The 13,697-nt window shown below is 43.8% G+C and overlaps 1 protein-coding gene across 3 annotated transcripts in view; it reads left to right on the forward strand.

Annotated features, from left to right (window-relative positions):
• LOC109455392 (UL16-binding protein 3-like) overlaps positions 1–13,697 on the forward strand; it is a 77,835-nt gene that overhangs the window by 59,432 nt on the left and 4,706 nt on the right. The window contains exon 1 of one of the 3 annotated variants that reach the window (XM_088795399.1): positions 10,129–10,494. The exons of 1 other annotated variant lie outside the window; for it this stretch is intronic. In XM_088795399.1, coding sequence (XP_088651525.1) covers positions 10,398–10,494 — 97 coding nt within the window. In that variant the 5' untranslated portion in view covers positions 10,129–10,397. Of the gene's footprint in view, positions 1–10,128; positions 10,495–13,697 lie in introns of those variants that run through there. One more of the 3 variants, XM_074333700.2, reaches the window with a different exon arrangement.

A 13,697-nucleotide genomic window follows, 5' to 3' on the forward strand; every position in this document is an offset into this window, starting at 1 on the left:
AAAGTAGGCATGATGGTCAAAATGATTAGAAATGGACATCACAGGAATGGTGGCAGCGAGGCGGACTTCTTAAGTTCTCCTCCGGAACTTACCACAAATTAAACATTTATAACCCATCAAAGGACTCTCTGCTCATCACAGAGAACAGCTAAGAGTTTCGTACTAGCATTACTTGAAGGTGGGCAATTTGGGTGAGCAGGGGAAGAGGGAAGGGAGTGGAGTGGTGACGCGCATCCACAGCTGCGGAGATGCAGGGGATCCCAGGATGGAACAGAGACCACAAAAGCCAGGAGGTGGGTTCTTTCCCTGCATCCCACAGCTGATCTCTCCTATGGAGAGAGCAGCATATCCAGCATTTGAGGCTGTAACCTCAGCTGAGACTTCCAGCAGGGCCATAGATTGGACGTAAGCTCCATACCTGGGCCCCGCCCCCCACTCTCCCAATCCTACCCCCACCTTTCCAGAGACTCAAGCTGGCCCCTGAACTGAGGAGTAGTGTCAGTTTACAGAGGAGCCATAGCGCTCAGGATCTGGGAAGACCCAGCTTACAGCTTTAACCCAGGGAAGAGGCTGGGAAGAGTGTGCCACTGCTGGGCTGGGAGAGAGAAGACCCCTCCATCCCCAGCCCCCACCCTTTCTGGCTGCCTAGCGCAGGGCAATTACAACTGCAAAGACACACCCAGGGGTCAGCAGCAAGTGGGAGACACAGCTCTGGACTTTCAGCGGCTCAGAAATCTCCCGCCGTCCACACACACACACACACACACACACACACACACACACGGAAGAAGTGCCCCAAGACTCAGGAGACCTGGGAACAGGGCTTCTTGTGTTGCTCTCAGTGCAGGCAAGAGCAGAAACTGCACTGACTTTGTAAAACCTACCATGCAGACCCCATAGCCCCACTCATCTAAAACTGCAGTCCCAGGGTCACTCTGGGCACCAGGTGACCGTGTCTGCCTGCACAATATGCAGAGGACTCTTGGGTACAGCAGAGGACAACCTGGAGATTACTTGGTGGGCTTAAGCCAAGACTGGCACTGCTTTTTTTGTTTTGATTTGTTCTCATATTTTTGATATTTTTGCCTGTACTGAGTGTGGGTTTTTGGTTGTTTTTACATGTGAATGTATTTGTTTTTTCTTTGGTGCTGTTGTTGTTGTTGTTCTGCTAGGTGATTTGCTTTGTTCTGAAATTGCCCTACCAGGGCCCAGCTCAAGAGGCACAAGATTCAACACACCCAGAGGCCAACTCCAGACCAACCCAGAGTACTACCGGGTTTGACCTATAAGTGACACACCCAGAGGGACTTCTCTACAGGCACAAGAGCCCATAGAGGCTAAGCCTCATCTAAGTGATCAACCCTCACCAACAGAACATCCTGCTATGGGCCGAGCCAAGTCTCACAGCTGGTCAGCCTAGGAGTCAAGCCCACCTATTCACAAGCCAAAAGCAATAAAAGATCAACTTTAACATGACAATATACACAACACAAGAGTTACCTTTGGAGCACACGCAGAGGAGAAGAACAAAGTAGTGCAAGTCAAATACAAAGGACACATACTACATAAAATAACCCAGCAAAAAGGAAGAACCATAGGGGATCTACCTAATACATTGAAACAAATACAGAGAGTCAGACAGAATGGGGAAACAAAGAAACATGTCCCAAATAAAAGAACAGAAGAAATCTCCGGAACTGGAACCAAATGAAATAGAGGTAACCAACCTATCAGAGACAGAGTTCAGAACACTGATGATAAGAATGTTTAAGGAGCTTAGAGACGACATAAAGAAGGAGAGAGAAATCATAATGAACAACCAGTTAGAACTAAAATAAACTAAAATAAAGAACACACTTGAAGGAATTACTAGCAGGTTAGATGAAGCAAAGGATCGAACAAACGACTTAGAAGACAAGTTAGCAGAGATCACCCAAAAGGAACAACAAAAATAAAAAAGAATGAAAAACAATGAAGATGGTTTAAGAGACCTCTGGGATAACATCAAGCGCAACAACATGCTTGATAGGAATACCAGAAGGTGAGAGGGAGCAAGGGATCGAGAACATATTTGAAGTAATAAAGTCCGAAAATTACCCTAACCTGGTGAAGGAAAATGGCATACAAGCCCAGGAAGTGTAGAGAGTTCCAACCAGGATAAACCCAAACAGGTCCACACCAAGACACATTATAGTTAAAATGGCAAAGGTTAAAGACAAAGAGAGAATCCTAAAAGCAGCAAGAGAAAGACAGTAGATTACATATAAGTAATCCTATCAGTCTATCAAATGACTTTTCTGCAGAAACATTGCAGGCCAGGAGGGAGCGGCAGGAGATACTCAAAATGATGGAAAACAAAGGCCTACAACCTAGATTGCTTTATCCAGCAAGGCTATCATTTAAAATTGAAGGAGAGATAAAGAGCTTCCCAGAAAAGAATGAGTTAAAGGAATTTATTACCATCAAGCCAGCATTTCAGGAAATATTAATAGGGCTTCTGTAAACAGAAGAAAGATGTAAACAATCTAACTACAAATTTTAAAAATGGCAATAACTATGTGCCTATCAATAATCACATTAAATGTAAATGGATTAAATGCTTCAATCAAGAGACATAGGGTGGCTGAGTGGACAAGGAAGCAAGAACCTTGTGTATGCTGTATACAAGAGACTCACCTCAGATCAAAAGACACACAGGCTGAAAGTGAAGGGTTGGAGTAAGATATTTCATGCAAATGGAAATGAGAAAAAAGCTGGAGTTGCAATACTTATTTCTGACAAAATAGACTTTAAAATGAAGAATATATTAAAAGACAAAGATGGGCACTGTATAATAATAAAGGCATTGATCCGACAAGAGGACATAACCCTAGTAAACATCTATGCACTCAACATAGGAGCACATAAATATATAAAACAGATATTGACTGACATACAGACAGAGCTCAATAGTAACACTATCATAGTAGGGGACTTCAACACACCTCTGACAACAAGGGACAGGTCTTCCAGGCAGAAAATCAATATGGAAAAAATGGCCTTAAATGACACATTGGACCACTTGGATTTAATAGACATTTTCAGAGCATTTCACCCCAAAGTTGCAGAATACACGTTCTTCTCAAGCACACATAAACCATTTTCCAAGATAGACCACATATTAGGCCGCAAAACAAGTCTTGATAAATTTAAGAAAATTGAAATTATACCAGTTGTCTTCTCTGACCACAGTGCTATTAAATTAGAAATGAACTACAGGAAAAAAACTGGAATACACACCAATTCATGGAGGCTGAATAATATGTTACTAAATAATGATTGGGTTAACCATGAGATTAAGGAAGAAATCAAAAGATATCTCGAGACAAACGAAAATGAAAACATGACGACCCAAAATCTATGGGATGCAGCGAAATCAGTCCTAACAGGGAAAATCATAGCATTGCAGGCCTACCTAAAGAAACATGAAAAATCACTAATCAACAGATTATCTTCACGCTTAAGGGATCTGGAAAAAGAACAGCAAAATAAGCCCAAAGGGAGTACAAGGAAGGAGATAATAAAGATCAGAGCGGAAATAAATGAAATAGAAACCGGAAAAACAATACAAAAGATCAATGAATCCAAGAGTTGGTTTTTACAGAAGATAAACAAAATTGACAAACCTTTAGCAAGACTCATCAAAAAAAAAGAGAGAACCCAAATTAATAAAATCAGAAATGAAAGTGACAACAGACACCATAGAATAGAAATACAAAAAAAAAAAAAAAATTTAAGAGCAACTATATGCCAACAAATTTGACAATCTGGAAGAAATGGACAATATTCTAGAAGTATACAACCTTCCAAGGCTACCTCAAGAAGAAACGGAAAACCTGAATAGACTGATAACCACCTGGGAAATTGAATCAGTAATCAACAATCTCCCAAAAAACAAAAGCCCTGGACCAGATGGCTTTACAACTGAATTTTACAAAACATTCAAAAAAGAATTATCACCTATTCTCCTGAAGCTCTTCCAAAAAATCCAGAAGGAGGGAAAGCTCCCAAACACTTTTTATGAGGCCATTATCACCCTGATCCCAAAATCAGACAAAGACACTACAAAAAAAGAAAACTACAGGCCAATATCTCTAATGAACATGATGCAAAAATCCTCAACAAAATATTAATGAACAGAATTCAGCAGTACATTAAAAAGATCATACACCATGATCCTGGTATGAAAGGTTGGTTCAACATCCGCAAATCAATTAATGTAATACACCGCATTAACAAAATGAAAAATAAAAATCACATGATCATATCAATAGACACAGAAAAAGCATTTGATAAAATCCAGCAGCCATTTATGATAAAAACCCTTAAGAAAGTGGGAATAGAGGGATCGTATCTCAACATAATAAAGGCCATATATGATAAGCCCAGAGCAAACATCATACTCAATGGGGAAAAGCTAAAAGCATTCCCCTTTAGATCAGGAACAAGGCAAGGTTGTCCATCTTCTCCACTTCTATTCAACATAGTGCTGGAAGTTCTAGTCACAGCAATCAGATAAGGAAAAGAAATAAAAGTCATCCAAATTGGTAAGGAGGAAGTAAAATTGTCATTATATGCTGATGACATGATACTATATAGAGAGAACACTAAAGATTCCACCAAGAAACTATTGGAGCTGATAAATGAATTTAGTAAAGTAGCAGGATACAAAATTAATATTCAGAAATCAGTTGCATTTGTATATACCAATAATAAAATATCAGAAGGAGAAATTAAGAAAATAATCCCATTTACAATTGCTTCAAAGACTATAAAATACCTGAGAATAAATTTAACCAAAGAAGTAAAAGCTCTGTACTCAGAAAATTATAAGACACTGAAGAGAGAAATTAAAGAAGATACAAATAGATGGAAACACATACCATGTTCATGGATAGGAAGAATTAATATCGTTAAAATGTCCATACTGCCGAAGGCAATATACATACTCAACGCAATTCCTATCAAACTACCAATGACGTTTTTCACAGAAATAGCACATATAATCCTAAAATTTATATGGAGCTATAAAAGACCTCGGATAGCTTTGGCAATCTTGAGAAACAAGAACAAAGTGGGAGGTATAACGATACCTAACATCAAATTATACTACAAGGCTACAGTAATCAAAACAGCATGGTACTGGCATAAAAACACACACATAAGTCAATGGAACAGAATAAAGTCCAGAAATAAATCCATGGCTATATGGTCATTTAATCTACGACAATGGAGGCAAGAATTTATGGTGGAGTAAAGACAGTCTGTTCAATAAGTGCTGGTGGGAAACCTGGACAGACACATACAAAAAAATGAAGCTGGACCACCTCCTTACACCATATACAAGAATAAATTCAAAATGGATTAAAGACTTAAATGTAAGATCTGAAAGCATAACATTCCTAGAAGAAAATATAGGAAGAAACTTTATAGACAATACCCGGAGTAAGATTTTTACTGATCTATCCCCTTGGGCAAGGGAAGTAAGAGAAAAACTAAACATGTGGGATTACATCAAACTAAAAAGTGTTTTTACAGCAAAGGAAACCATCAATAAAACAAAAAGGGATCCTATTGAATGGGAAAAGATATTGGCCAATGATATATCCAATAAGGGGTTAATATCCCAAATTTATTAAAAAAACAAAAAACAAAAACAAAACAAAAAACTCACTAACTCATTCAACTCAACTCCAAAAAAACAAACAACCCAATTAAAAAATGGGCAGAGGACATGAAGAGACATTTTTCTAAAAAGGACATATAGATGGCAAACAGACATATGAAAAAATGCTCAACCTCACGAACCATTAGAAAAATGCAAGTAAAAACCACAATGAGATACCACCTAACCCCAGTCAAAATGGCTATCATCAATAAATCAACAAATAAGACGTGCTGGCGAAGATGTGGAGAAAAGGAACCCTTGTGCACTGTTGGTGGGATTGCAGATTGGTGCAGCCACTATGGAAAACAGTATGGAGATATCTCAAAAATATGAAAATGGAACTACCTTAGGATCCAGCAATTCCACTCCTAGGTATCCATCCGGAGAAATCCAAAACTCTAATTCAAAAAATATTTATGCATCCATATGTTTATTGCAGCACTATACACAATAGCCATGTGTATATGGCTAGACATGGAAACAACCAAAATGTCCATCAGTAGATGACTGGATTAAGAAACTGTGGTACATTTATACAACGGAGTATTACCCAGCCATAAAGAAGAAAGAAATCTTACCATTTGCAACAACATGGAAGGACCTAGAGAACATTATGTTAAGTGAAATAAGTCAGACAGAGAAAGACAAATACCATATGATCTCACTTATGTGTGGAATCTAAAGAAAAAAATAAATGAAGGAACTAATCAGAAACAGTCTCAGAGAGAAAGGCAAAACTGAGGGTTGCTAGATGGGCGGGGTGGGGGGAATAAGGGAGAAGGTGAGGGGATTAGAAAGCACAATCGGTAACCACAAGACTGCCACAGCGTTACAAAAGTCAATCTGGGGAATGTCATCACTAATATTGTAAAGATTTTATAGGGTATCTGATGGACACTTGTCTCATTAGGGAGACCACCTCAGGGAAGATGTAGATGCCTGATCACTGCTCTGTACACCTGAAGCTGAAGCTGAACAATAATGAATGTCAACTACAATTTTATATATACATATATTTACAAGAAGCAGAGTACAGCATTAGGAATAGAGACAGTGGAAATGTAATGGCTGTGTGTGATGTCAGAGGGATAGTGGATGGGCGGAAGGGGGTTGTCACTGTGTGAGGGATATAAATGATAAATGTCTAACTATTACATTGTTTTGTGCACCTGAAACTAATAAAAAAATAAAACGAAAAAATGATTAGAAAAGTCAGAAATCCAGCCAGGGCCTCAACCACAGACAGCAATGACTATGGCTCATAGACCAGGGTGACCGTACAGGCAAAAGGCATGAGCACCAACCTGGATACTTCCTGCCTGATTTAAGTATCAAACCAAAGACAAAATACAAGGTAATGATTAGGAGATAAAGCAGCCTCCCAAAAAGAAGACTAGATCCTTTGCCCAGTTTCCAGAACTGAGCCATGTCTCAGACCTGGAACCCATTTTAGAAGGAGATGGATGCCAGGTTCCAATGAGGAGGGACCCTCCAAAGTCACAGCAAGTGCAGTGATTCCTTCCGGCCTTCCCCAAAGACCCATGTGGACTTTGGTTGGGTAGGTGTACACAGGGAAGCAGAAATCCCCCAGTAGTTCATATGAAATCTAGTGTGTGAGTTGTCATCATCCCTAGGGGTCAGAAGCATCATCCTGACCCCCCTTTTCTTGAAGGGGAACCTGGGGGTGGAGCCACGTAGTAAACAGACACCTGACCCACATCATGCACAGTGAGGTATTATTGGTTCATAGATCCACACTGTGGTTATTTCACATTCCCCAGATTTGTAACCGTAATAGAAAAACTTGTTTTTCTTTTATTAATTAAATTTATTGGGGTGACAATGGTTAGTAAAATTACATAGGTTTCAAGTGTACATACTATAATACATCATCATATATCACATTGTGTGTTCATCAACCAGAATCAGTTCTTCTTCCATCACCATATATTTGACGCCCTTCATCTTCTACCATCCCCTCCCCCGTAACCACTAAATTGTTGTCTGTATCTATGAGTGTTTCTCTCTTTGTTTGTCTTGTTCCTTTGTTGCTTTCAGTTTTGTACCCCACATGTGGGTGAAGTCAAACGCTTCTTAACTTTTCTCTCTGACTTATTTTGCTTAGCACAATAATCTCTCGATCCATCCATGGTGTTGCAAATGGAAGTATTTCATCTTTTCTTATAGCAGAGTAGTATTCCATTGTGTATATATACCACATCTTGTTTATCCAATCATCTACCAAAGGACGCTTTGGTTGTTTCCATGTCTTGGCCACTGTAAGTAATGCTGTAGTGAACAATCGGAGTAAATATATTTTTATGGATAAATGTTTTCAGATTTTTTGGGTAGTTGCCCAGGAGAATAATTGCTGGGTCATATGGTAATTCTAGTCTTAATTTTTTGAGGAATCTCCATACTGTTTTCCATAGTGGCTGTACCAATTTACATTCCCACTAACAGTGTATGAGGGTTCCTTTTTCTCCACAGCCTCTCCAAAGAAAATCTTTGTAATTAGTGAATCACTTGTGATCTGAGGGCTACCATAGTAGGGAAATTTAAGTACAATCATCTCAAACTGTCTTCCCTTTCTGCAAATAGAGTGTTAAAACAGTATTTTATCCTGGATAAAATGACAGACATGAGTAGGAACCTTAAACGCCTAAAGGATACAGGGGCATGATCCGTATCCTATAGCCATTTAATAACTGTGTGGTCAGAAGACTTTCTGTAAAAGGCTAGCTACTAAATATTTTAAGGTCTGCAGACCTTACATAGGTCTCTGCAACTGCTCACCTCTGCTGTTGTAGCAGGAAAGAAGCCATAGACGATACATGAATGAATGAGTGTGGCTGGACCTGCCACTAGCGCCCAATGACCATGCAGGATCTATGATACTAGAAGTATCTGAGGTAGGAAAAGGTGCTATGGGGACTTCATGGCGTCTAAATTGGAGAATAATCTCACAGACCCATAGGATCAGAAGTAAGGCCATGCCCTTTGCAGAAGGGAAATCCACACCATTTAAAGAGCCTCCTGGTAAAGTGCTAGGGCCTGGTAGACATGAGACGTCTGGCTATGAGATATCAGAGTGCCCACCATGAGCGTCATCAGGTTGGATAGGCCCAGTGGTCATAAGAAAGAAGTGATTTTTCATTCATTGAAATAATCAAGATCACGGGGAACAAATAAGGTGCAGAAGCAGGCCCTGATCTTGACACCAGAAATGTTATACCAGCAAGAGCCTCAGGTCACACCTATGGCTTCATTCAGTGTCTCAAAGGCCCCCTTGGACCAGGAATCCAGTCTTCAAATGGAGAGGAGAAGTGGCCCATACCTGTGGGACCACATCATTTCACATTCACTCCACCCAGAAGTCACAGGCAGGACAGGGCTTGTTTCTGGATTTCAACACACAGAGGAGGCTCCCTGCTCAATGATTCCCTAGTGGGCACCCATATCTGGGACACCCTGTATACCCAAAATCTTGGGTCAGCAGTCTAGGAAAGTGTACATGTCTGGTTTCCCTATTTGTTTGCATGTTGTTTGGCTCTTTTGCACTGCAAGGTGGAGGTGTGCAGTGCATACAGAGACAGATACTGAGTGGACTGCAAAGATGAAAATATTGACTTTCTGCCCTTTGTAGAAAAGGTTTGTAGCCTTCTGCCTAAATCTATCACCTTTATGTGCTGCTGCCTCCTAGGTAGGTAGAAAAGGCGGGTTTGGGCCAAAGGGTAGAGTAAGAGTGCCCTTCAGTCATTCCCAAGGTCATACTTTGGGAAAGTGTGCTTCCTCTCTCTCCTACTCTAGGTTCCCTGGGCCAGGTGCAGAGGCTTTTACTGAGGTGAGTCCTCAGGAAAGGGGGATGAGGGGCCACTGGTGGAAGAAGTGATTAGGGTCACTTCACAGGTGGGAAGGTGTTAGAACACTGGAGTATCTGAACACCAACGAACTGGGTAATAAAACGGTGAGCTGGGGTGGGGAGCAGTGAGTGGTGAGGGGAAGTGGCTGATATGTGTCTGGTGAAGTGAGAGCCAGGGGCTGCAGGTCAGGTGATCTGCTGGCAGAGCGAGCTGGGAAGTTGAAGGGTGCAGAGCAGTGTGGATGATGGAGGGTTTGTGTGGGCAAGTCTATGAGCAGAGTAGGCAAAAGGGTTGTTTGTGGGTGATTGTGGACTGAGACCCTGGGGGCACCCCCATGTCCTGACTCCTCGGTTGCCAGTAGTTTGGGCTTCCATGTCCCCAGAAGTGGGTGGTGGCAGGGAATCGGGTGTGGTGGCAGCCCAGGCCGTGGAGAAGCTGTGTCAAAGTGCAGCACGAATCAGAGAGCAGGGAAGAGGCGGGGCGTGAGGAAGTCACCGGCTCCCAGAAAAAGCGCCGCGAGCGGTCTTGGGGAAGGCCGGCCTTGGTGTAAAGTTGGTCACTTTTGACCCTCTGTCCCAGGAGGAAGTGGTCACCCGCGCGAAGTGAGTTGCAACTGATGGAGGCGTGACCGGCGCCGTGCTCTGACCAATGTTTCCTTAGAAGTTCTGAGCGCGGCCCATCCCATCCCCTTTATTAGCCCGGATCGTTCGCCCCGCACTGTTTCGCTAAGTGGAGCTCATCGCCTGCAGAGCGACAACCGGCTCCGAAGAAAAGGCGGTGGGAGGAAAGGCTCCCTGGCACTTTTCCGCTGCCTGCGCTGACAGGCGATGGTGAGAACTGGTGGCTCTAAGGGTCTCGCGCCCCTGATCTTGCTTCTGCTGCGGGACTGCATGTGGGCAGCGCCCAGTCCCTGGAAACGCGGCGGTGAGTTGGGAATGGAACATGCAGGGGGGCGTTGCGGTGAGGGGGTAGGAGGGAGGCGGTGGGGGGGGGACATTAAGACGGGGGATGGGGATGCGGTGCCCACGGGAGTTCACGAGCCTTCCCCGCCAGGTGGCGCCGCCGCCCCCTCCTCAATCCTCTCCGAGGGCTCGTTTCAGACTCGCGGGCTTACGGGGCCGGTTGTCGCCATCCCGGCAAGAAACGGGACCAAAACGAGGCGGTTTCAGAGGAAAAAGTGATGTTGGGCAAATTAGGGGGTGGGGAGGGAGCGCAACGGGGAAAAGAAGGGAAGGACAGAGGGCGCAGCAGGACACTCTGCTGAAGCACCCACCCCCCAGCCCGCGCTTCTGGGAGTGGGAGCGTGAGTCACGGACTCACGGTGTCAGCGCGGGCGTTTCCGCAGGGTCGCGTACAAGAATAAACATATGCCCCTACTGTGCACACACAGCTTTCCCACACAAACCCTTCATCATTCCCAGTGCCGTCCACCCTTGAACTGAGCGGGTTCTGCCAGCTGATCTGACCCAGCCTTGCAGCCGCAGGCTCTCCTTGCTGTCTACTCCCCTCAGGACTGCTCCCCAGAGAGCTGTCTTATTACCCAGTTCTATGGGGTTTGAAGAACTCCAGTGCTGCCAATACCTCCCACGGGTGAAGTGACCCTAACCATTTCCTCCACCAAGTGGCCCCTCATCCCCCTTTCCTGAGGACACACCCCTAGCAAAAGCCTCTGCACCTGGCCCAGGGAACCTAGAGTAGGAGGGACAGGAAGCACACTTTCCCACAGTGTGGCCCTGGGCATCACGGTAAGGAAAGGCATCTCACTCTACCCTTAGGTCCCAAGCCCATATTTTCTACCTGCTGAGGAAGCAGCAGCATGTGAGGCTCATTCATGACACAGCAGCAAAGGGCAGGCAGATAGTGAATGTTGTGATCTTTCCAGGCCAGTTAGTGCCTGTCTCTGTGTGTGCTACACACCTCACCTCTGTGGGGCAGAAGCAGCCAGACAACATGCAAAAGAATTGGGGTCCAGAATTATACTTTCCTATACTGCTGACCCCATATTTAGGGTATATAGGGTGTCCCAGATATGGGTGCCCCTGTCCCTTAGGGAATTATCTCTCAGGGAGCCTCCTCTGTGTGTCAAAAACCAGAAACCTGCCCTGTCCTGCCTGTGGCTTTGTGTAGAGTGACTGTGGGTCCTACAGGTATGGGCCACTGCCCCCCTCCTTTCTGTAGACTGGATTCCTTGGTCCAAGGGGGCCTTTGAGACACTGCATGAAGCCATAGGTGTGACCTGAGGGTCGTGCTGGTGCAACATTTCTGGTGTCAAGGTCAGGGCCAGCTGCTTCTGCATCTCATTTGTTCCCTGTGACCTTGATTTCAATGCCTCAAAAATGACTTTTCTTTTTTTTTTTTTTTTTTTTTTGATAATGACAACCGGGCCTATCTGATCTGATGACCCTCATGGTGGGCACTCTGATATCTCGTAGCCAGACGCCTCATCGCTACCAGGCCCTAGTACTTTACCAAGAGGCTCTTTAAATGGTGTGGATGTCCCTGCTGCAAGGGGCATGACCTTACTTCTGACCCTATGGATCTGTGATGTGATTCTCCCATTAAGATGCCATGAAGTCCACATGGCACCTTTTCCTACCTCAGATACTTCTAGTATCATAGATCCTGCATGGTCATTGGGCGCTAGTGGCAGGTCCAGCCACACTCATTCATTCGTGTATCATCTATGGCTTCTTTTCTGATACAACAGCAGAGGTGAGCAGTTATGGAGACCTATAGTCTGCAGACCTTAAAATATTTAGTAGCTAGCCTTTTACAGAAAGTCTTCAGGCCACACTGTTAGTAAATGGCAACTGGATAGGTATCATACCCCCATAACCATTAGGCTTTGAAGGTTCATACTCATGTCTGTCATTTTATCCAGGATAAAATACTGTTTCAACACTCTATTGACAAAAAGGGAAGATAGTTTGAGAAGATTGGACTTAAATTTCCCTTCTGTGGTAGCCCTCAGATCACAAGTGATTCACTAATTACAAAGATTTTCCATTCTTGTTACATACCTGAGGAATGTGAAATGACCACTGTGTGGATCTATGGACCAATAATAACACCTCTGTACACAGGACCTGGGACAGATTTTTGTTTGTTACCTGGCCCCACCCTAATGAAACCCTTAATGAAAAAGGGGGCCAGGTTGATGCTTCTGATCCCCAAGGATGTTGACAACTCACACACTGGGTCCCGTATGAATGTTGGGGTGTTTCTCCTTCCCCGTGCACACTTACCTGAGTCAAAGTCCACATGGCTCTTTGGGGAACGCTGGAGGGAATCGCTGCAATTGCTGTGACTTTGGAGGGTCCCTCCTCATTGGAACCTGGCATCCATCTCCTGCTAGTAATGGGTTCCAGGTCTGAGACGTGGCTCAGTTCTGGAAACTGGGCAAAGGATCTAGTCTTCTTTTTGGGAGGCTGCTTTACCTCCTAATCATTTACCTTGTTTTTTTGTCTTTGGTTTGATCACTTAAATCAAGCTGGAAGTATGCAGGTTGGTGCTCATGCTTTTTGCCTGTACGGTCACCCTGGTCTATGATCCATAGTCACTGCTGTCTGTGGTTGAGGCCCTGGCTGGATTTCTGACCTTCTGATTTTGATCATCGTGCCTACTTTGCTCCTGACATAGAGCATTTTTACCTGGCATCCATTATTTCAACATTTTCCATCCCCATTACTACTAGAACCCATTTTGGGGAACACCAACTCCTACCATCATCCTGACCTTCAACAAAGGTCACCATTAAGTCTTTTGAGAATTCTGGTGCTCTTGTCACCCATGCATTTCTCATATGCTTGATAAACAAGCGTTTATCTTCAGGCTTTCCCATGGAGCATGGTTGACTGGACACTTTTCTGCCTTTTCCTACTATAGCCACCCTGGCATATTCACTTCTCTGAGCCATTTGATCCCTTCCTCCACCACCTGCCTCAGAGTTCTGCCTTTTCTGTTTTATGCAGTGCAGCCACGCTTTTGGCCGGGCTTACAGGACCCATCCTAGTAACAGATTAGCACCACCTGCCAGGGCTGTGCTAAGTCCTGTGACCCAGGATTGTCAGTGGCTCCTTCTCCACCTTTGGGATCTGTCCATGTCCTCTCCATACCCCACCATGATA

Source organism: Rhinolophus sinicus, chromosome 2, assembly GCF_057876585.1.
Source record: "Rhinolophus sinicus isolate RSI-liver-muscle chromosome 2, RSI-T2T, whole genome shotgun sequence".
NCBI lineage: Eukaryota > Metazoa > Chordata > Mammalia > Chiroptera > Rhinolophidae > Rhinolophus > Rhinolophus sinicus.